At 44.5% G+C, this 22,334-nt stretch overlaps 2 protein-coding genes across 2 annotated transcripts; both read left to right on the top strand.

The window, feature by feature from the left end:
* Window positions 1-17,381: 17,381 nt before the first annotated feature.
* On the top strand, window positions 17,382-17,876 carry pirt (phosphoinositide interacting regulator of transient receptor potential channels). The gene has a single exon (XM_076752199.1). It carries the CDS (start codon window positions 17,382-17,384, stop codon window positions 17,874-17,876), a length of 495 nt encoding a protein of 164 aa, XP_076608314.1.
* A 1,663-nt stretch (window positions 17,877-19,539) lies between these two features.
* Window positions 19,540-21,381, top strand: tmem238l (transmembrane protein 238 like). Its single transcript, XM_076751652.1, has one exon. The coding sequence runs from the start codon at window positions 19,607-19,609 to the stop codon at window positions 20,090-20,092; it is 486 nt and encodes a 161-aa protein (XP_076607767.1). The 5' UTR covers window positions 19,540-19,606; the 3' UTR covers window positions 20,093-21,381.
* The last annotated feature ends 953 nt before the right edge of the window (window positions 21,382-22,334 follow it).

Genomic DNA, 22,334 nt, shown 5'->3' with positions numbered 1-22,334 from the left:
CATTTTGAAGAATATATTTTTTAGAAGACGGTGTTGAAATTTATTGGAAGGATATCAGAAACCTTATGGCACATTTTCCACATTATCCACCGTAGGCTCATGTTTTATGCCGTACATGTTTGCATTATGTGACTCTCGCACATTCTGGTCTGAGTCTGGTTCCTGGTGGCGACACAGGGACACGACGTTTCCTCTGAGGTGAGGTGCGAGGCCTCCGACTGTTTGAACATGATGAAACGAGGATGTTCACGGGCCGCCAACAAGATGCTGCTGATCTGACTGAATCCCGCTGGGAGCTATCTGACACAGGGAGCCACCAGCAGAGACCGGCACTTGTTTACAGACGTGTTTGTGTGTTTGCTGTGCTCGTTTGTCTATAGAAGAGTGTCAGGATATCGTCTCACACTTCCTATTGTGCAGGTTTTGGATATAAGACTTTGCGAGTGAGGGGTTTACAGGGAGGGAAACTCTTCTCCACTTTGCTAAAAGTTGCATTCGAGCTCAAACCAACCACTCGCAGGCAGAGATATTTAATCTGGGCAACTAGGCTGAAGTCTCTCAGAGGAATTTACCAGAGGGCCACAAAGTAAGCACACAAAAGGAAAGAAAATACTCACCATGGTCCATAAATTTCTCAGCAGTAAACAGCTCGGAGAGGCCTCCAGCAGACTGGCTGTTCACCCAAATTCATCAATCAGCCGCACTAATGCTGCAGAGTGCACGCCATGAGGCCCGGGATCAGCGGATCAATAGGTCCTGTTAGCGCAGAGACATCTGCATTTACACGAGCATGAAGGATTTCATGTGATCAGCTTGTTTTGGGGTATTTATACACAGCTGTAGGATAAAGCTGCCCAGCTGCTCAGTGACATTCGTTCATGTGGTGCAGTTCCACAGAGCCGCCCGCTCTGGTCTTACTGTACGAGGTAGATGAACGGCTCGTCTCATGAGGCGAACCGTCCCAGATTTAAAAGACACTGTATGACCTTGATTTCTACAGGAGAGGAACCTACAGAGCGCTGATTTATTTCCTTAAGCCTAAAGGAAAGGCTGCACCTTGTGTCGGAGCAGCGTGATGTGGTGCAGCCTACTTTAGTACGGAGGCTGGTGATGGACAGCTGGTTGGATCCTGAAGCTGGAATAACGTTTAAGTGCATGTATACATTTTCGTGCTGCAGGTTTTTAAAGTTTTCCTGCTTTGAATCTGATGCTGCAGACAGTCTCTGGACACTGTCCTACTGCACAGGAGGAATTAGCTCATTTCTTGTTCTACAGTAAACAATACTGAAGTTTTTTTTGCTGTTCTTCGCTGGTGCCTGAACTGGCGAGACCAGCCGGCACTGCAGTCCTGTATCTGTGCTGGAGGTGCTTTAAACTGCACTCGTACAGCCGAATAGTGAACGACTCTGTGCTCCTGTTTGTGTTCATTAAATTTGCACATTTGCCTTTTAAATGTCTGTGGCGGCACGCGTCCGGACCGCAGCACTGCGTCCTCGTCACCCGCTTCAATGAGACCATTCCCTTCAGCAAAATAAACAGCAAAATAAAGAAAATCAAAAGATGTCTAACAGTCTCTCACACGAGTATATTCTGAATGAAATGACTGAAATGTGTTAAATTCTCCTGTCTAGCAGAGTTTTTGTCATTTGAAAAGCCTCAGCACTAATTAAAGGTTTACATGTGCACTGGTGACTGATTGTTTTGACGAGAGCTGCTCTTTTATATTGGCTCATGCTTCAGGTTGCCCACTGTCTTGCTTTAAACCTGTTTTATTAATGTGTTTCTCCTTTTCTCAGACTTTTTGCATAACTTGTGGCCTGACATGCAAACAGTCATTGGATTTCTGTAAAACTCACACTGTGATAATGTCATGTGTCATTAATTCGGAGCTCCTTCCGTGTTCTTGTAAACAAAAACATGTGAGATTCATACAACAAATTGAGAACTCAGCTGGGATCAGCAGAATATTCGGACCTAAAAAACAGGGTCACATGGCAGAAAACATTCAAGTCGTTTCGGGGCACAATCAGGCGCCGCCGTTTGCTAAATGCAAAGTGCCACATTCGATTCCTGGGATGTGGAAACCAGGCTAACTGCTAACCTAATTAACATGGCTTCCCTCCTGTGATTTGCCAAATCAGAGAGCTAATTTCACCCAGCACTGCACAAGCTCCCCGAGAAAAGGTCTGTCTTCGCCTGGTATGAAGGAGTTTCTGTGTGTTTATCGACGCGCTGCAGAGCTGCTCCATGCTTTTGGCTGAAAAGAAGAAAGATGGAGGCAACACATTCAGCTTCACGTGCAGTTATTCAGTTCACTGCAGACCTTTCCCATCCACACGCCCCTGCTCTTGACACTTAATTTTAGTAACTGGGCTTTCAGGTGGTGGACACAATAACAGAAACACCTGTAGAATACTATGCAGACGGGTACAACTGGTTTTTATTAACAGATCATGTTTGAGGCTGTAGTTTGTGTTGCTTCTGTTGCCGCTCACACGATATGGCCAAAGGTATGTGGACACATTTCATGCTTTGGGTTCGCAGTGGAGGGAAAACCTGATTTCAGACGGCAGTGTTTTTCAGCAGCTTGTGTTTGTCCTGTTCAGCAGCCAAACCTGAATCACTCCAATAACTCGAGATCACACCAAACACTGGCGATGAGTTTTAAAACATATAAAAGAGATATTTTAAGTGAGTAAAAATAGCAAAACCACAATGTAGGAATTCAGCAAAAGTAATCAAAGTATACTGCATACAGTACCCTATATTTATTATAGTACAATAGAGTATTGTATTAACATGCAGTACTGTAAGTGCTGAGTATCTTAATCTTTAATAATCCATCGTGATTCATCAGTTCATTTCATTTTGTATTAATAATCTGATCTGTGGAGTAACTTGTATCTAAAGCTGTCAAATAAATGCAGTGGAGTAGAAATATCAAGCAGCATAAAATACTCAAGTGTCTGAAATTTGTACTTGAGTGAATGTACTTTGTTATTTTCCACTGCTGCTGATAATGATAATATAATAATAACAACACCTTTGTGCCATATGTGATAGAAGAAAATCATGTGGGATGAATTCTTTGTGTAACTGAGGAGAATACACTCACTAGAATTAAAAAACAATCAACCAGCAACTAAATTAGCTTTTCAAACAGAGCGGAAAGTGAATGAGCCGACTGTTTTCTTAACTAAAGAACAAGAATCAAGCAGCGTGTTTATTCACTGGATTATGAGGAGCTGATGAAACAGACACAGCAGAGATTATCCCGCGACAGACGCCGCTGTATTGACATTTTATTGCAGGAGATTGTATCAGAATATATTGCGATGAAATGAATTCTTTATTTACTTTGCGAACTGCTTGTTTTTCAGGTTTTACTCTTGTCTGCTTCATTCTTTGGTGTCGTTGTCAGACGTGCTCTTTTATCAGCAGAAAATAACCCTGGAAGCTCCAGCACTCAGCTCCACTATCTCCTCTAATTCATTGTTATGGGCGAGCTCCGGGCTCTCGATACCTGATGATATCACAAGTTTGAGTCTTCACCCTCTGGTTTCGGGCTTTGGGAGAATCGTTCACAGTCACATGTATTGATTTGAGAGTGCAGGAATAACATCAAGAAATTCTTAAATGTGTGCCTCTCGGTGGATTTATGGCCGGCTCTCGCTGAGCCTGATAAAAGACTGTTGACCTTAACGGGTGTGCACTGCAGAGACAGAGGCAGGGAGAAAATGAGCAGCCTCTTTTTGTGAATTCACTTTATCTGGCATTTCAAGTGTCCTGCAAACCACTGCGCGGATTCTGCTCGAGAAAAAATAAAGAAACTCATAAATGTTTTGATCTCAAATGGCAGAAAGATTGCCCCGTTAAGGTCAAACCTCTTTGTGTTTCCTCTATGAGTCTGGAGAGGCTGCGGAATAATTAAATGAGGCATGACAGTTTGGAGCAAACAAAAACAGATCCGGGAGAGAAAGAGTACACTCATGAATAATTCAGGATGTTAGTCTTTCAGCAAACACCGCTTTATAATGAACTATGAGTGTAAGAAAATAAAGCTGCCAAGAACGTGTTGATACTGACAATGTTTGAGTCAATTACAAAACAGGCGTGGACGTGCAGAGACGAGGCAGCAAATACAATCAGACTTACAGTCTGAGAGCCAAACTTTGCATGATAAAGATTTTCAGACAGGCAGCCATTTGTGGGGGGAAAATGTTCTGAATCTTCTGAGACCGCAGAGTAACGACGCTCCTGTTCCTCTTTGGAAATGAAGCAAGTAAAACAAAATCGATGGCTGTCTCGATAGAGAGACGAGACGGAAGGAGGGGGAAGCTCGATGGCATCGACGTTATCCGAGAGAGTTAGTGCTCCTCCGCTTGTTTGACGGAGGCGCGGTGAATGAAATCTTTACAGCTCAAACAGCAAAGAGGAAGTCCATCATTGAAAACGGCCTCGGTGGAAACCAGACGGTGATGTCAGTGATGTCTGATTGGCTCAGAAAATGGATTAAAGTCAGATGAAGTTCTCTTGTTAAACATCAGGACACAAATGCTGAAGGATAAATCCGATGACGCTCTGGATTTTTTTCTTGTTGACACCATGAAAAGGCTCAAACTAACAGTAAATGTATCTCCTAACAAGTACTGTGAGTATCAAAGCCGGATAGATCTTCTTCCTCTGCGCCGTAGAGCTCCATTGTTATCCAAAAACTATTAAAACATCAATGAGCCGCAGTGTTGCACCGGCTGACACGTTCCCTCATCGCACCCATTCAACCCAAGTTACACAGCGCCGGGAATGAAAGAGGCAACAGTTACAAGTCCCTTTGAAATGAATATGAAGCTGTTGTTTTAAGGTAAAATTTAATGCAAACCTCTGCTCACATAAACTCTGTCTGCAGATTTATCAAGTGAAGACTTTTACAAATAAGACCCAGAACATGTGACACCAAATATCTACTTCAGTGAAGTGGTGATGGCGACGCAGACAGTTAGACTCATTTAATCCAACATCAGTTGTCTTCAGCAGAGACTAAAGGACGCAGTCAGGAGACGAGCGATGTGAAAAATAATGGGGCGGTTAACAGCTCGCAGTGAATGGATGATACTCTGAGATTCAACCTTTCCAGGAAAAAAGGAGGGTTAGAAAATCGGCAGCAGTGTTTGTGATGATTATCATGAACAAAAAGTGCCTCGACGCCTCGAATTTCCCTTCTCTGCATAACAAGCAATGCAAAAATAACAACCACATCAGCCAAACTGCGTGAAAGCGATTCATTCTTTCCTCAGACTGACACATAAATGGAGCGAGTTGAACAGGTGGTCTGACTTCATCTAATGCCGAGCCGTCTCCACGCTGAGGGAGAAATTAATGAAATCACCTCGTGGAGGCGCGAGAGGCCGAAGCCGGGCGTCAGGCTGATTGTTTGTGAGAGCCGGTCCCCGTGGTCGCACATGGTCCCACCAACAAATGGTGATTTTATGTCATGGCTGTAAAACTGAGGATAATGTGAGATGAGCCCTCAGCGGTCAACAGCAGCATTATGTTAAGTAAACACACACAAACGCTCAGCGATGTTCTGCAAAATGAGAACCCTTAAATTCCTGTTTTTCTGTCATTTCTGGTGCTTAAAGATGCTTAAAAAACTGAAGCAGGCTTTTATACGGAAGGATAGGAACATTTGAAATATGAGCTTCTTTCACTCGTCTTTTCAAATATAAATGTGGTAAACAAACCTTCAACAACAGGAAACAGTAACATCAATCAGTGTGAAGCTTTGCTGATGCTGTATTCCACCTGTTAATCAGCTTGAAATATTGATTTGGTGCTTTGATTAACAGCACAAAAACTCCTGTTTTTGAGCGTTCATAGCTAAGTTTGAAATGATCACTGGTGAAATGACTTCCTGTTACGACTGTACATGAGACACCTGGAAACAACGTGCAGCTATTTCTGACCTGCAGATGTTTTTTGTTCCTTGGCTTCTGCACGGCGGTGAGGGGTCAGTGCTGCAGCGTAGATGCTTCATTGGTGAAGAGCAAAGAACAGCACAGAAGGCTTTTCAGCGAGAGTCCAGCTACGTCGTATGGATCGTTGATCTGATTGGTTGAAGTCAGCCCGTGATGGACAGATGGCCCATCCAATCACCTGCCAAGCATTTGAAGAGCCTGCCCCTTTCCAAACCCTTCCCAGATGGTTCAGTGTAATAAACCATCTGGCTCATCAGGTTAGTTCTTTTGACCTTTTGCAAAAAAAAAAAAAAAAAAGACCTGACATGTTTTTTTCTTCCTCTATTTTCATCTTAGAGTGGGTCAAAACACTTCATTTACATGTTCAAGTTGTGAAAAGTAACTCCAGTGGTGAACGCCCCCCGACTCGCCTGAAGGGGGTCAGTTTTGGGAGGTGACACCTTTGTCGTCCCACGTGGGTCTGCAGGGCTGCTGCATGGGGATCGATTGCATGTGAAGCACTGAACGCTGCTCTCAGAGGTCACATGTGAACAGCTTGTTCCCTCATGTGAACCAAAACTGAAGATCTGAAAACTGCAGAATCAGAGCACAGTCCAAGGAAACTTGCTAACTGCTGCTTGTTGCGGGAGTCCTGAACTGTTTCCTCTGAGTAATCTAAAGTCAGCGAGGCGTCTGCGCTCCACAGGGACTTTTCCAGGTAACTCAGTTGGACCACCGTATTGACTGCAGCTAGCAACAAAAGGCTCCCATTTATCTTGATTAGAGCTGAACATCTGTACGACCTCGGCCATCAAAGTGTCGTCCAACATTAGTCCTGGTTTGCCCCGCGCACACACTAAATATGGAGGTCTATGAGGAGAAAGGGGATGTAAAATACGTGTCTGTATGACTGCAGCATCTTCTGCTCACTGCTGATGGGCATGAGGATCAATATCATTGATTGGTCCCCGCTGCTCTGAGGGGAATTAGCATTTCAAAAGGAACTCCAGCCACAACTGTGAAATTAAATTGACCGGAGGGTTTCTCCATCAAAGGTGGGACACGTCTAAGCCTTGACCTGTGATCTCAGCAATGACAGACTGTAGTGACCAGCCTGGAAGCCGTGGAAGCACTGCGGCGTACCGAGTGTGGAATCTCAGCCGTACGCTCGTGCAGGGCGGTGCTCCTGCAGATGCACTGCCTTTATCCCTTTGACCCCGGCTAGATTGCTCTTATTTCCCATGGTTCAGGAAGCCGGGCCCTCTTGATATCTGAAATTAGATGTCCGACTCTCTCTTGTGAAGCCGAGTCATAACTCGCTTTATATTGCTTTACTTGGTTTGTAACCTCAACTGAAAGCTCCCGACTCCGTTTCAGGGCCGACATCATTAGAGTTTTATTGCTTCTAAGAGGATCACGCAGAAGACGACGGCACAGACCTCTCAGTCACCTCGGGGTTTCTGAGACCTCAGAGTTTTCTCTTTTTCTTCTCTCTGGTTTAATCTCTAAATCTTGTGTTAAATACCAGAATCTCTGTGATGGTCGTCAGCTGCTAAACACTTTAAATAATATCATCCCTCCTTTCCTGCAGAAAATGGGCTTTCACACCCTAAAAAACTGACGAGATCTCAGATGACATCTTGAAAATTTGATATTCGCGGCGCAGCTTCGGCTCTCTGCTGTAATTCCTTTTCATTTCTGATACACAACATCCCGGTGGCGTCCATAGCCTTCCATGAATGCTGGGAGATCTTTGTATGGACTTTAAGGTGGCGATCCATGAATCACTTCTGTACCATCCACAGAGGTCAACTCTTAATCAATTACTGTCCAGACCTGTAGCCTTGGATCTGCTCCTGATGACTTCGTGTGGGTGGCGCTTGGTCCTTCATCTGCTTTGTCTTCTTTGTCTTCGTCAGCTGTTCCTAGTCTTGGTGACCGCCTTCGTCCTCATTCTAAACATCTGAATTTCATTTATGTTCTGGAAAACATTGAAACTTAAAATATAATTTCCTGCCTTTTCCAAACCGGCACATATTTTAAAGAAAAACATGTTTCCACAGATATAACAGAGACATAATGAGCCCTCTAGTGAAAAGCATCGTAACCTTTTTGACCTTTACTTATTTATTTATAGGACAGGTTGGCTGCTTTCTCCCTCCAACGCACTTTACAGTTAACATGAAGAAATAAAGTAGGAACAAGCATACAGAGAGTTTGAGAACTGATGCAGGATTAGCTGCAGCTGCTTTGTACAACTGAAGACGACGACATGAGAGCCGTTAATGAAGGAATGACGCTATAAGGAAAACACTGAGTTTGTCACTACGAGAGACAACCACCACACACAAACAGTCGTTGTGTCTGTCGTCAATATCAACATATTGATTTAAGCCACATTAAAACAATTACATGCAAGTAAAGAACAATTACAAAGTTATTATAAAGGACTTTATTGGTGTATTTAATGAAGGAAACACATCGATTGGAGGGTTCAGAGGCACCAACGAGGCGCTGGAGTCTCCAGATTGGCTCTTCCCTTCGTGTCTTTGTCCCCGCAGTGTAGGGACGTCTGCTGTCTGGTCTGTCCCATCGTCTCCGTCTGTCCACACCGTCCTCTGGAAACAGAGGACACAACAAGGACTGAGGGACTTAAAAAAAAGGAGTTTCCTCTTACTTACGACGTCATTTGGTGCGCAGGATTTCTGCTTTTCATAGGGACGGCATTCAAAACATGATCTCTGCATTCTTCTGCCATAGCAACAGGATGCTGTGCTCTAATTGGGTCAATCCAGCTCGTTAGGAAATCTTTTTTCTGAAGGTATGTGACTGAAGAAATCTTACAAGGCTGGAAATGAAAAGGCTGTCACATGTTGGTCTGAATCACATATAGAAGACATTTTTTACCTCTGCTGGTCCAGTTTTCATGGGGGGGGTTATCAGGGGCCAAGGACAAACCCAGAGGATCCACATCACTTTGGTTAATATTGCGAGTTGACCCTGGTGGAATAGATATCATGCATTTTCAAAGGTAGGTGGTAAAGTTCAGTAGTGACATTGTGGAGATCAGGATGGAGATCAGAATCCACATTCACGGGTTCCAGTGATCCTCTGGGGAGGCCGAAACTTCACAGAGAGTCAAACTAAGGTGTGGCTGTGGAAACACACACATATCATGCAGCTAATTACCCTCTCACACACACCCAAACGTGAACCGTCTGCAATAAACTCCACGAGCAGCATTGAGGAAAACTGTTTGAACTTTACGCTTCACGGGAACAAGCGAGAATATTGACTGTGAAGTTTGCAGATTCGCATCATGGAGGAGAGGACCGAGGTCCTCGGTGCAGGTCTGTGCTCTCTGAAGGCCCCTCACCTTCCTAAGTGTTGCTTCAATGCAGAAAATACTCTGACTTGTACATTGAGTGAGATCCTTATATATTTTGCAGTGTGCACGTTTCAAGCTCTCTTGCAGAGCAACAACACAATTTAAACAGCACTTGACTCTGTTAAACACTGTTCAGGCTGAATGTATTAACAGAAGGACCAGGGAAACACTCATAGAGCTAACTAAAGGCTAACTCCAGCACACCATACTCTGCAGTCTTTTAGATTCTTCTGCACAAGAATAGAAGTGCATATAACCAGACTTTTACCCTTGTTGGTGAAATGTAGGTGCTGTTCTTTCATACATAAAACACTCGCGATGCTCTTTGATGAAAGCTCAGTGTAAAGCCTGAACAGAGACGTAGAGGCTGTTAAAGCAAAAAGTTTGATCATCCAGTGATCTGTTGGCTGCAGATTGACAAATATGTAGAAATCAATCTGGCCAGCATCAAAACAAAAACACAGAAAGGTGTTTGTTTCCCACTCAACACATTAAAATAGTTGTGCTTTGAAAACCTCTGCTGTGTTTTTGCCAAAGGGCCGTCTCTTCAACGCCTTTTTGAAAGCCAAAACGGGACAAATAGGTGACTCATCGCAGACTCATTATTAGATAATGTTTTAGAAAAATCATCAAATTATTCATTTCAAGTGTGAAAATCGCCCTTTGAGTGTCTCCTTCCGGCCAGAGCGCTTCACCCTCCGAGACTTGCAGTAATATATGCAGACAGGCGCTGTCATGAGCGGCAGCGTCCGGTTAATTCGGCCTGATTCCTCACCTGAAGCGCCGTGTTCATGCAGACTGGCACTGACAGTCCTGGAGGTGAGCTGACACCTCCTCGACACATTACCCACTTCCACCTTTTAAGAGGCGATTTGAAAAGCCTGTTGTCTCTAAAATCTGTTCTTTAGGCTGAAATTCTCTGAAGCTTACTTTTGCATTCATGCCTTGCTGCATCAAAAAACAATCCAGTGGATCTGATGTGGAAGAAAATGCTGATGCACTTTGTTTAGAGTTGATAGAAATAAATCAGAGTCGGCATCGCTGAACCTTGGAGGCCACAGGTGGTTGAAACATTTACCTGTTTTCTAAACACTCGTGTAATAAAGTTACTGGAAACTGCTTTGACCCAAAGAAAAAGACTTTGGGAAAGACGCTGATTTGTTTTCTTCCTCAGAGTTAGAAGAGAAAGTTGTCTGCACGTTAAATATAAAGCTACAGTAAGCAGCTGGTTAGCTTAGCTTAGCACAAAGACTGGAAACACAGGGAAACAGCTAGCCTGGCTCTGTGCAGGTAGCATAATTCACCTCCATGCACCTCTAAAGATCACTAATTCATTATAAATGGTGATGAGTTATGTGCTGGACTTATTTCTGAGCTGTAGCAGCGACTTCCTGGAGGATTTTGGTTGTCAGGCAAGACTTCAGGAAGTGACTGAGCCAAGAAAATTTCAGCATGTCTCCTCATAAATGTGTCCATATTGATAGATGAGATGAGTCTCAGATCTACGAGCATTTCACTTTATGTTGAGCTTTCAGTCCATCAGACCTCCATCAGAGAATCCCTGATTGATTAATGGACAGAGAAAATAATCATTGGCAGGATGAGAGCTCCATCAGACCCGGTGATGTGAACTATCCCGTTTTATCTCCTCCTGATTCCAGAGCATTGAACCAAACAAAGCAGATATGGAGACAAACACTTGGCAAAGGGAGTTTCTTTGAGTGACGCCTTAGATCCGGCCGACGGGCCTCAGCATGGATTCTGATTTTCAGTGTTGTGCAGATGGCCCTCGGCTGATAGCCACAGCTCCTTCTTCTATTTATGTTGAGAGATTCTTGTTTTTCTTATTGATCTGTGGAGCTCTGATTAATGATGACTCAAGCCTGATCCCTCTCAAAGCCCATTTATTGGAGAATGAAACCATCTGGAGCTACTTTAAAGTGTTTGCATGTGTTTTTCCACTCTCAACACGTTCCAGCCTCTTTTTGTGTTTTGTAACATTTAAAAACTACAATTCCCAAGAGCGGGAGCTTCTACCAGCAGCTTGTATTGCACACTGCCAGTGATTACACTGGGACTGATTATCTGCACCTGCTGTCCATTGTTGAACCTCGTGTGCTCTGATGGAGGTCTGATAGCCTGAAGGCTCAATATAAAGTCAAGCAGCTCACAGATCTCAGTGTGTGGAAAGCTCTTCCATCAGTTTGGACTCATTGACGCTTCCAGCGTTTAGCCGCCGGAGTCGTGATCATCCTGCGTTCTCAGAAATGTGGCCCATTCTGATGATGCATGCCGACTTTAAATTCACCCCTTTTTAGGGAAATTTGGGAAACACGACTCTGCCCAAACAAATATATCAGGACAAGCAGCATTAGCCCCCTCAAGCTTTCTGGCTAAACCTAATATTTTCCACAAATCATTTTAAATGCTTGCGTTTGAAGCGTCCACAGAAGCGATTGGGATCTACTTCCAGGATAATTCCTGCTAACGGTGGCTTCGTTTGCATGTGAGAGGCTGTGGGTCACTGTCTGTTTAGCACATCTGCGTGCTGGAGAAGTTTTAGCAAAGAGCAGAAAGTGTAATGGCTGTTATCCTGCAGACTTTTATGATGATGATCATGAGCTTTCCAGCCTCAGCTCACAGTTGAGGAGCCACATCAAACGGAGGGGCAGAGATGAAGAATGGAGGCAGAGATCTCCCTGATGTACGATGTTTGGCAGAGTCTGCATAAATCTCTACAGCAGAGGTGTCGAGTGGACGCAATTATGAGCATTGTTTTCAGAAATACAAGACTTTTCCTTTGACTGCGCCTTCTCTCTGTAACTAAATGTGTCAAAATATGTGTTTTACTTTGACAAATGTGTGTATTTATCAGCTTCTTTTGCATAAATATGAAGTATTTTCTGCTGCTTGTGGGCTCATAACAATATGAAGACTGAGCGACGGTCAGCAGTAGCTCAGAAAACGCCTTCCCTCATATCCTGTAACAGTCTCACCTGGCCAGTTTGGGCCTATCAGCACCCTCCAACATCCAACGTGAAGGGAACACAGCGTGAACGAATCTGTCAGGAATGAGATGTGGCTGAGTTATTGATCTGTTGATCTGTACGCCTTTTCCTTTCCCACAGCATCTATTAGCTTTCTCCGTCTCTGACACCCCACAGCAGGGGTGGAGCCGGCCGCTGACATCATGGAGGACCATCAGGCGCCAGCATCGTCAGGAGACCACAGCTGAAAGCATGTACATGTGCTCTGTTCCCGCTCCAGTGTGGTGAATGAACTGGATGTATATTCATACATACGGATGTTGGGATCATTCCTCCCTGAAAAACAAGCAGTGAAAGAGAAAATTCAGCCAAACAGCACAGAGAGAGAAATCCCTGACCTAGATATGTTAAAATCGACACGTTCTGTTCCTTCATGAAAGGCTCATTTTCATACATGAATTCATTTCAAAGCTGCTTAATGTGCACAGACCGTGTTAGTGTTGTTCTTACGCTGCCTGTTCCCGTTTCAGTCACATTTAAATCGGCCGACGCTCATTTAAATCTATTAGGAGAAAAATTATAAGCAAAACTGATGCTTTAGTTTTTCTCTGTAATCTCCCTCTTTCACTCCATTTAATACTGTGTTTGACACATCTCTGGGATCAGTTAGTCATGTTTCTGTTGTAACGATCAGTGTTGTGTTTTATTATGTCTGTATACCAACGTGATATCATCACAGAAGCCGTGGCCTTCGAAACGTGTTAATGCAACACATCCAAATGTGTGTGTGTGTGTGTGTGTGTGTGTGTGTGTGTGTGTGTGTGTGTGAGTGTGTGTGTGTGTGTGTGTGTGTCACTACAGCCGGAAGTCAAAAGACAGAACAGGAAATGGAACAAACAAACACACGCTGCAGAAGTCGCGTCTCACTCTCAGCAAATATTGTCAGTCATGAAAGGGAAATAAAACTTGAATCCAGCTCGTTCTGTCTAATTTTGGTTTTGAATGCAGATGCCAAAACGCGGCAGCAGCAGAGCTTTATGAGCCTCAAACGGCTGCTGTCTGCAGCAGAAATAATCTGTCTGCCTTCTGCGTGCTCCAGCGTCGGAGATAAGGAAGCCCTTTATCTCTGCTATTGTCTGTTATGACTGTTAACAAGACTGTTTAGCATCACTTAAAGCTGATTATACCAGTTTGACACACTTTTAAATCACCTTAGGTTATTATGAATGCTAAGAGAGTTCAGGGAAATACAGTATCCTGCTCCAAAAAAGGAAAACAAGTGGATTTTTACTTGTCTGATTACTCTGAAAGTCTCCTCCGGGTGTACAAACATCGCCGAGTTAGCCCTCACGTCAGCTCTGAGGCCTCATTTTGACTTCGCTGTTGGTGCACAAGTCATACCAAAACCAAAGAGGAAGGGCTGAAGTTTGGCTCACGGCAGGAGAAAAATAAATACTAGATGGGAATTTACGGCTGCTGGATCTGCGTCTTATTGTGGAGCTTTTTAGTGTTTTTGGTAAATCTCATTGAAATAGACACAGTGGTGATCACATTAAAGAAGCACTGCTGAGCGGCCATTCATCAAAACACAAGAAGACAGTCAAGACACCAAGTCTTCAGTCCACATGTGGCCGAAGGGTTTTCTCTGAGCACAGCTCAGTTTTGAACCTGTGGACGCACTAAGATGGCGTTTGGACCGGAGTTGTAATGCAGCGCAGTGAGGAGTTCAAGGACCGACATACAGAAGAAACCACTACCAAACGCTCCTCAGCTGACAGCGGCATGTTAAAAGCTAACCCACGGATGAGCTGCTGGGACGCCATCTCCTCTGACATCCCATCGGTCATGTGACTTTTACATCTCAGGTCATGTGCTGATCACGTGACTTGTTTTCAGAGTTACTTCCTGTCAGTTTTAACATGTGATGATGGAGTCTGGCTGAGCACCAGAGCGTCTTGTTGGTCGTTCAGACTGCAGGAGAAACGACTGTCAGCTGAGAGTGAACGGAGTGAAAGTGTCACTGGTGTTTTCCTGTTAGAGGTTGTTTGATGGCTAAAAGAATATTTCAGATTTCTCTGCATTTGCATGGGTGAAAGAACCTTTATGCTACAGTTGCTTGCATACATTCCCCTCTGGGATTACTCAACAAAAAGCAGTAAATATGCAAAGCAGATTAATTAGTTTCCCAAGGTCACTTGTACAGAAAAGGGCTCCATGTGTTAATAAACCAACGGCGTGTTACACAAAATGTGATTTGTCTGCAGACGAGTGAATATGTGCAGATGAGCTGCTGCTCGGGTTTTATTGATATTTGCTCAGGAGTTAACGAGGCTCCGTGCGCGCCTTCATTTGGCCAAAAAGTATTTCTGTTTAATCCACAGCCTTGAAAAACCGCAAGGGTCGGAGTTGTTAGAGCATCTTAGTTCTGGTGGCTTTAACCGGAGGGTGTGCACGCTGCACCTCAAAGTCCACAGTTCATTTGAATCCGGTCCTAAAACCCTGCCAAACCAACAAACTCAGCGTGCTGACTCAAGACCGGGCTTATTAGCTCTAATCCCTGGCAACCCTCTGTGTTTGTATTATCAAACAGGATTAGACTGATACCTGTGTGTCGGTTTACCAATAAACTGGCTCAACTTTTAGCTTTTAAACACCGACAAGTCAAATAATCCACCTGTGATGTGACAGGTGCCTCTCTGACTGCAGGTGTGTCAGTGTGGGAAACCTGCAGCTTCAGTTCAACTGGCCTCATTTTAACACTGAATTCTTAAAGGTCTAATGTTTGGCAGAATTTTGCTGATCGTCTGGGAGATGATAATCGAGGTTGACCACTCAATAAATGAGGAGTCACCCTGCTGAACAAACTGCTAACTGTTTAAATGAATTTCATTATTCTGTCATTGTGTTTGTGTCGGATAATCAAATCTGGTTCAGCATGAAATGTCAACGAGAGGCTGCAGAGATACAAATGTTAGTATTAGTCTTCAAATTAGGGCAGAAATTGCAGTTTATTTTGTCATCATCCATTAATCTGCAGATTATTTTCTCAGTGATTTGATTCATCTTTCCCAAAGTCTAATTTCATCTTGTGTAAATGTTTGTTCTATCTGACCAAAACCTGACTCACCTCACAGGTGAGTGTCTACAACGTGGAAACATTTGACTTTTATGCTTGAAAAATGACTTTTCTTCTCATCGGCTCATCAATTAATCGACTAATTGGACTTTAAATCCTGGTATCGGTCAGCTCTTGTAGTCGGCGCAGCACACTTCAGGTACAAACGACGGGCTGAATGTTACTGAAATGCTTAAATGGGTTTCTAATCTTTTTCCTGATGGATTAACCAAATATAATGAAACACAGAGTTCTGTGGAGGTCTGCAGCTCCTCCTCATCCTTCAGCACGTTTGCTCTGTGGCGTAAAATACCCTCAGATGACTATGATCAAGTGAATGAGATACAACCCACTTAAACGGACCATTAAAGAGAATTAGGCACATCATAATCGTAAGATACCGTGGCACATTACATGAGCCGGCTGATTAATTTCTCACATGTGGCTGCAAAATAAAAGATTTTCCTCCAGAATGAACTGGAGCTCAAGGTAATTACAAAAATACTGATTAATTAACTAATCCTGAGAAGTATTCCACTCAAAGTTAAAACAGCCAAACTGCATGCAGTCGTTTGGCCACACGTCAAGGCGCATGTCAGTACTGCCCTCTGTTGGACCGAGCGGCTCATTGCACGTGTTGACAGGTTCCATCATATCAGCGTTGCACCACGGGATGGTACAATGGTGCATTTTAAACAGACGACAGCAGTAATGAGATCAGGCAGGGGCTTCGCCGTTCACTGAGCACAAGACGCAAGAGCCGTTTCCAAGCTCGTGAGCTCTCTGCAGAGTGTAATCGTGTTAAAGAGCGAGATCATGTTTCGATCAATGGCCACATGCTGACACTTGTGTCCCTCCAAAAGAGCACACGAAAACACAACTGTGATGTGAGCGCTGTTTAATGGACGCGGGGGTGTCGTATTGCAGCATGCGTTGCCCCTGTGAGTCCGAGGCAGGAGATGAGGAAAAGAATCCAGCGTTTGGCCAAAACTCGCTGTGATTTCCACCATTTTCTGAGGGTCAGCTATGCTACACAGATCTCATTGATCCCATGTTCAGCAGATAAAACTACAACTTGCACATAATTGCTCTGGGGTACTTTGGGATCAATACTGTGCCAACGTATCAGGCTGTATTGGAAAGTCTCTGTATGGGTGATTGCTTGCTTACATCAATCCAGCTATAGCACAGAGCCATTTCCCCGCTGCTGCCCTGCCCTGCTCCTCTTTGTGTAGCAGCTACAATTGAAGCGGATATTTTCCTCTCATTGTCCGCTCCTGAAAAATTTCAAGCAAAAGGCGACGCCGCAGCTGTTTGGTGGAAGTTTTTGAAAGCGTTTCGCAACCAATGGAGGCTTGAGTGGGTCTATGGATATCCTCTGGGGACAGGAGGGCAAGCCCCTCCAACTGGATGCAACCTCAGGACTGAGCGCCTGCGATGGGAGATGATGGTAAGGGGATGGTGGTCACAGGATTCTCTCGAGGAGGTGGAGATAGCATAGGAGGGTGGGTAGATGGTTGCTTAGTGGGAATCTGTAGCGTTGCATTTTACTGGTTTCTCTGGGAGGACGGCGGGCGGAAATTTGCTCCAGCTTCAGATTTCTGGACGTTTTCTGGTGGTTAAGAGATTTAAATTCATTGTTTTTTCCTCAAAAACACAAAGAGGCTTGATTCAGATTTAAAGGTAGGTGTTTGTCTACTTGTTTACTTCTTATTTGCCTGTTCGCAGCTGTTCTCCAGTGGAAATAGCAGCAATTTATGTTAAATTTACTGGAAACTAACACATGCAGCTCTGATTGTATTCAACAGAAAACAATTAAAAACAAATATTTTATCAATTGAGCACCAGTGTGGCTAAAGGGCTCAGCAGTAGCACTGATCTGCACTTTATGTGACATATATCACTCTTTATACATCTGTTATTCATGAAAAGATAGGATGTTACCGTATCACACATTGGTCCTAACAGAGACCTGCGTCTCCTCACAGACTGACTCTCACCTCCACAGAGTCATCCAGGAGGCCATGCCGGTCAGCCCAGAGAACATCCCCCTGGGAGAGTGCACCCTCTCCCAGTCCAGGGACCAGCTGACGCCCCCGAGCCGCACAGAGAGCACCGTGTTCAGCCTGTCCCGCAGCGAGTCCCTCTGGACCACCGAGGCCTCGCGCAGCAGATGTGAAGTCTTCTGGTTCCCCATCCACCTCATGTCCACCGGGGGCAGCTTCCTGGCGTGCGGCATCATCATCAGCGGCCTCTACTTCGCCGGCCACTGCAAGAAGGTCACCAACATCCTGGGACCGGCCCTGCTGTCCATCGGACTGATGGTGTTCGTGGTGGGCGTGGTCCTCATCCCCATCACCAAGGAAAACAGGAAGAGGTCGAACATGAAGAAGCCCCTCAGCTACTACAGGCCTCCGGTGTTCAATCTGTGACGGCGTCTGGATTCAAAAGGAGAAACCTGAGCGGATCCTTCTCAGCATGGGAGCCAGTTATTTAAAGGCTGATTGACAACACTAAGCACTTATCTCAGTCTGCAGCGTGCATGACGACGTTCGCATCAATAGCCATGGCTGTCGGAGAGGAAGGTGAGAGCACCAGGACAACGGCAGGCTTCATGAAATACAATTATTCACACACAAGTTAGTGAGGTTACTAGAAAGCAAACTGTCCTTATGAATATTTAGGAGGGAGAAGTGTACCAGGGGGACTTCCTAATGCTGTGTGGTACAGTATATGTCCATTCATGAATAATTAAAGGCTGTGAGAGCTTGTATTTGCTTTGTCTTGCTGTGTCCACTGACGTCCTCATTGTGGAACTGAAGGAGACTTTGACTCTGAGTGCATTCATCCTCAAATATATGTAAAAGGCAATAATTTGACTGCTGTGACCTGAAAGCACATTTTCATAGGATTTAAATATTATGTTGCAGGAAAGTTTAATTAACCCCTTCAGAGCCGGTATCCATCATCATGGACATGAAGTATTCATCGCACTTAAAGCTGGACTGGCCTGATAAACTCAGCAGATCGTATTTAAAGCAGCTGTAATCGATGCTGAATGCATCACATGACGGCTTCTATCTCAAATTCAAATAAGCTTTATTGGTTTGAGTCAACTTAACATCGTAGTTACAGAAGATTTAAACAAGAAAACTGCATAATCACAATTACAAACACAGCTGTGAAAAAAAATTCAAAGCCTTACTGCAGTGTTTTTCTATCTGCTGTCTGTGGATTCATATTCCTGCTGCTTTTCACTGCTGTAGATGATTCAGCTTGAGCTCATTTGAAGTACTTTATATCCTGTTGGCTGCTTTAATCTACAGCAGTGCATCATATTCTATAGGATCATCATATGTTTGATTAGTTGATTGATCAGTTAATCAACTGAAAATTAATCTGCAACTATTTTAACAATCGATTAACCCCTTAAATTCTTTTTTGGGATAAAAATGCCCCAAATTCTGTGATTTTCAGACTCTCAGACATGAGCATTTGCTGTGATTTGCTTTGTGTTTTGGACATTTTAATGGGTCAGTTTGAGCAGTTTTATGACATTTCGTGGCCCAAATGATGCCTCAGAGAAAATAAGCCACGGATTAATCAATAATAAATCCTAAATCATAGTTACAGCCATAAAAACGAGAAATCATTTTATGACTTTACACTCTGTCAAAAACGAAAACACACACGTTTCATTTTAAGTTTGAACAAAACGAAAATTTAAAAAAAAACAAAAAAAAAACAAAACAGATCTGAGCTCAGGTGTCATAAGTTAACAAAGAGAAACGGGTTTTAAACACAGCTGACTGTCCAAACAGAGCTCCGTGCTGAGTCATGGGGTGTTTCCCTCTCAATATCAATTTGAAAGTCAAATGATGTTGCAGCGTCGCGAGTCTGCAGGCCGCGTGTCATTTGCATCCGGACAGCCAGCGCGCGCTGCTGCGGACCTGAAGCTGAACTTTAGGACTGTCCTTACTGAAGGACATCTGAAAGGAAAGAGCCCTCAGACGGTCTGTGTGCGTTCAGCCTGAGGTGACACCTTGTTTGTCCTCACTGACGGTGGGGCGTGTCCCTCCAGGTGCGCTGCTTCAGCTCAGGTGCGCAGAGCGAAGCATCCTCCCGTTACGCTGCTGCTGAGAGCTGCTGTAATGTTTCCGTCATGATCCTGATCAGGTGGATCGGCGGATGCGTCCCTTTGTTCCTCGCCGCCGTCCTGTTCGATGTTCTGGGCCTCATTCTGCTTTTCGTCGGAATATTCGCCAACCTGCGCATCGACGGCCGCTTCTATGGCGACTTCTTGATCTACTCCGGCTCCCTCATCATCTTCCTCAGCCTGGCCTTCTGGCTCATGTGGTACGTGGGGAACGTCCAGGTGTCGGAGGACAACGGCTTTCAGACCAGGAGCAGCTTCACGCTGCTGGCCAGGAAGTTATCGGAGAGGTTGAGCCAGAAGCTGAAAAGGCAGGAAGGCGTGAAATGCGTCGAGGACTGCAGCCAGGTGGACTCACCTCCACGCAAAGCCAGCCGGGTGACGTGGGGCAGATCCACAGCGTACCACAATGAAGGCTACGACGGCAGTCTGGACTCCCCTGCAGAGGAGAGGAGGGTGAAAAACCAAGAAGAAGAAGATAAAGAGGAGCTCTGAAGCAGCACCTGAATGGATACCTGCACGTCACCATGATGCTTTAAATGAGGACTGTCACTGTTTATGGAGGATGATGCTGCATGCTGATGGCTGAACTAGCAGCTTCTTCCACTGATGCATTCCAAACCCCCTTCAGAAAACACTGAAAATAAGGTCCGGATATGTTTGTCATTGCTCTCACTTTGACTTCATTTCACAGGTCCATCATTTCCTCACGCTGAGAGGGAGCGTCCTGGAAGGATTTGGCACCACTGAAACGGGAAGCAGAGCCAGTGTTCACTTTCACTCTCAGTTAATCAATTTCAGATAATGGCCAGTTTGAAGGAGGGTGTTTTAGTCAGCTGGACATGAAAACATGAAACTGGTCTACAGGCAAAAACACAGTTCAGCACGTGTCAAGAATTAAACTCCCAGTAAGAAAAGACTGAATGTTTGTTTGGTTTTCAATGGAGCAGCTGAGGAAATCCCTGTTTTCTGTTAAATTATCGCCAAAGTTCACATTAATTATGGATTTTATTTTATTAATCGCACTGTTCAGTTGTTTTTTAAGTACGTTTTATTTCCCAACATCAAGGTTAAAATACTGTTTGAAAGCTGTCGGGTGAAGCAGGTTCGTTGATATTCTGTTTACCACTGAAGCACATTATCATAAGGCCACATGTTAGAATAATAATAATAATAATAAGACAGCACCTTCATTATTCAGGTATTATTGTGGAGTTAAAACCTGGTTTAGGCCCTTCATTGTTTTATTGTGCTCATGGTGCATTTTAATGAATGAAACTGTGCTTAAAGAAGTTTGTTAAACATTAACATGTACACAGAGGGACAAACATGGGGGCCACTAGGGCCGCCGGCCCCCTGGTAGGTTGAATCTTTTATTTGTTGTCTGATGTATATTGAATCTATAAAATCCTGTAAAACAGCACTCATGACCTCCGTGTGCTCGGAGCCAAACTGCTCCTCCGTTATTTCAGCGGATTTCTTCACAAATGCTTTCACGTTTCAGATACATTGAAGATATTTTCTGCAGCTCGTATAAAGTCGAGTCCTGATTTGCTGTCAAAGCGACACACACACACTGGTTAGACTGGTTTGTTTCTGGTGTGGTGTTGGTTAAACAAACCTGGAAGTTGTCAACAGAAGATCATGTGTGACTTGAGATCTGCTTCACTGCTCTGTTTATCTCTGTAGCACCAACACTAATCACACGTTTTGGGAGAAGTCGCCTCAGAGGCTGATCCACAGGTCTGAGTCACGTCCTCTGCAAATGTTTAATTTCTAAGGACTGAAACGGCTTCTGACTAATAAACAGTTAGCATGACTGGCAGCCTAATGCTCTTTAATCTAACCCGTGACAAGGTTACAGTAAATACAACGTAACTGCTCCGGGAGGCAGGACCGTAAGTCAAACTGCAGACTGGGGACAAATAGTGGCAGCTTGACTGGTCAAACAGGGTTCTCACACACAAGTTTCCATTGCGTGTATTTCCTCTTTGTGACAGTCACTTCACAATAGGTATCATTATTGTGGTGGTGCATGAACCGTGGCCTGGCAAATATTGAGCGAGGGCTCGAATGCGGTGTATCCAACCTGCAGAGCTGCTCCCAAGCTAAATATAAAGGGTAAATATATTTCCCGGAGTAAATCTCCGAGCTCAGCGGGAGCGAAGTCGAGAGGAAGCTGATAAAAGATGCAACACGCTGATGAAGCGCTGAATCACTTTGGTTTCATTAGCTGAGCAAAAAGATCAGGGGGCCCCAATTAATTACAGCAGGCTTATGGCTGTGTAAACACGAGCGGCTGATTATGAAATATATGTGCATAAATCTGTCACACAGGTCACAGACAATGGGGCTGATGTGTCACATTAATGGCATGAAAGGTGCAAAACAAGTCGGCCCTGCAGAGGAATGAAGACGGGCTGTGGGGCTGCTAATTTCCAGCTCGAGCCATTGTTGTGGTTGGAGCCGGTCTTGCCTCCGAGTCTTGTGCTATGACAGAAATGTAAGGTGTGCTTAGGTGTGAGGGAAAACGGGCGATCCAGAAGACAGGGAAGCTTTCTCCTGGGCAGACTCGCTCTCACACCTGTCAGAGCTTCACACCTCATCCACCTGTGCGTCTCACCTGGCCCGCTCATGGAGAGGAGGAGGGCCACCGTCGCCTTCCTGGTGCTGGCCTTGATTCTGGACGTCGTCGGCCTCATCCTCTTCTTCGTCGGGATCTTCGCGCCGTTGAGTT

Source organism: Chaetodon auriga, chromosome 16, assembly GCF_051107435.1.
Source record: "Chaetodon auriga isolate fChaAug3 chromosome 16, fChaAug3.hap1, whole genome shotgun sequence".
Lineage (NCBI taxonomy): Eukaryota > Metazoa > Chordata > Actinopteri > Chaetodontiformes > Chaetodontidae > Chaetodon > Chaetodon auriga.
This window is presented reverse-complemented; position numbering and strand designations above follow the sequence as displayed.

Bases quoted from the DNA above. Each gene is read 5' to 3' on its own strand.
- pirt (XM_076752199.1), top strand. From the start codon at position 17,382: ATGTTACCGTATCACACATTGGTCCTAACAGAGACCTGCGTCTCCTCA.
- tmem238l (XM_076751652.1), top strand. From the start codon at position 19,607: ATGATCCTGATCAGGTGGATCGGCGGATGCGTCCCTTTGTTCCTCGCC.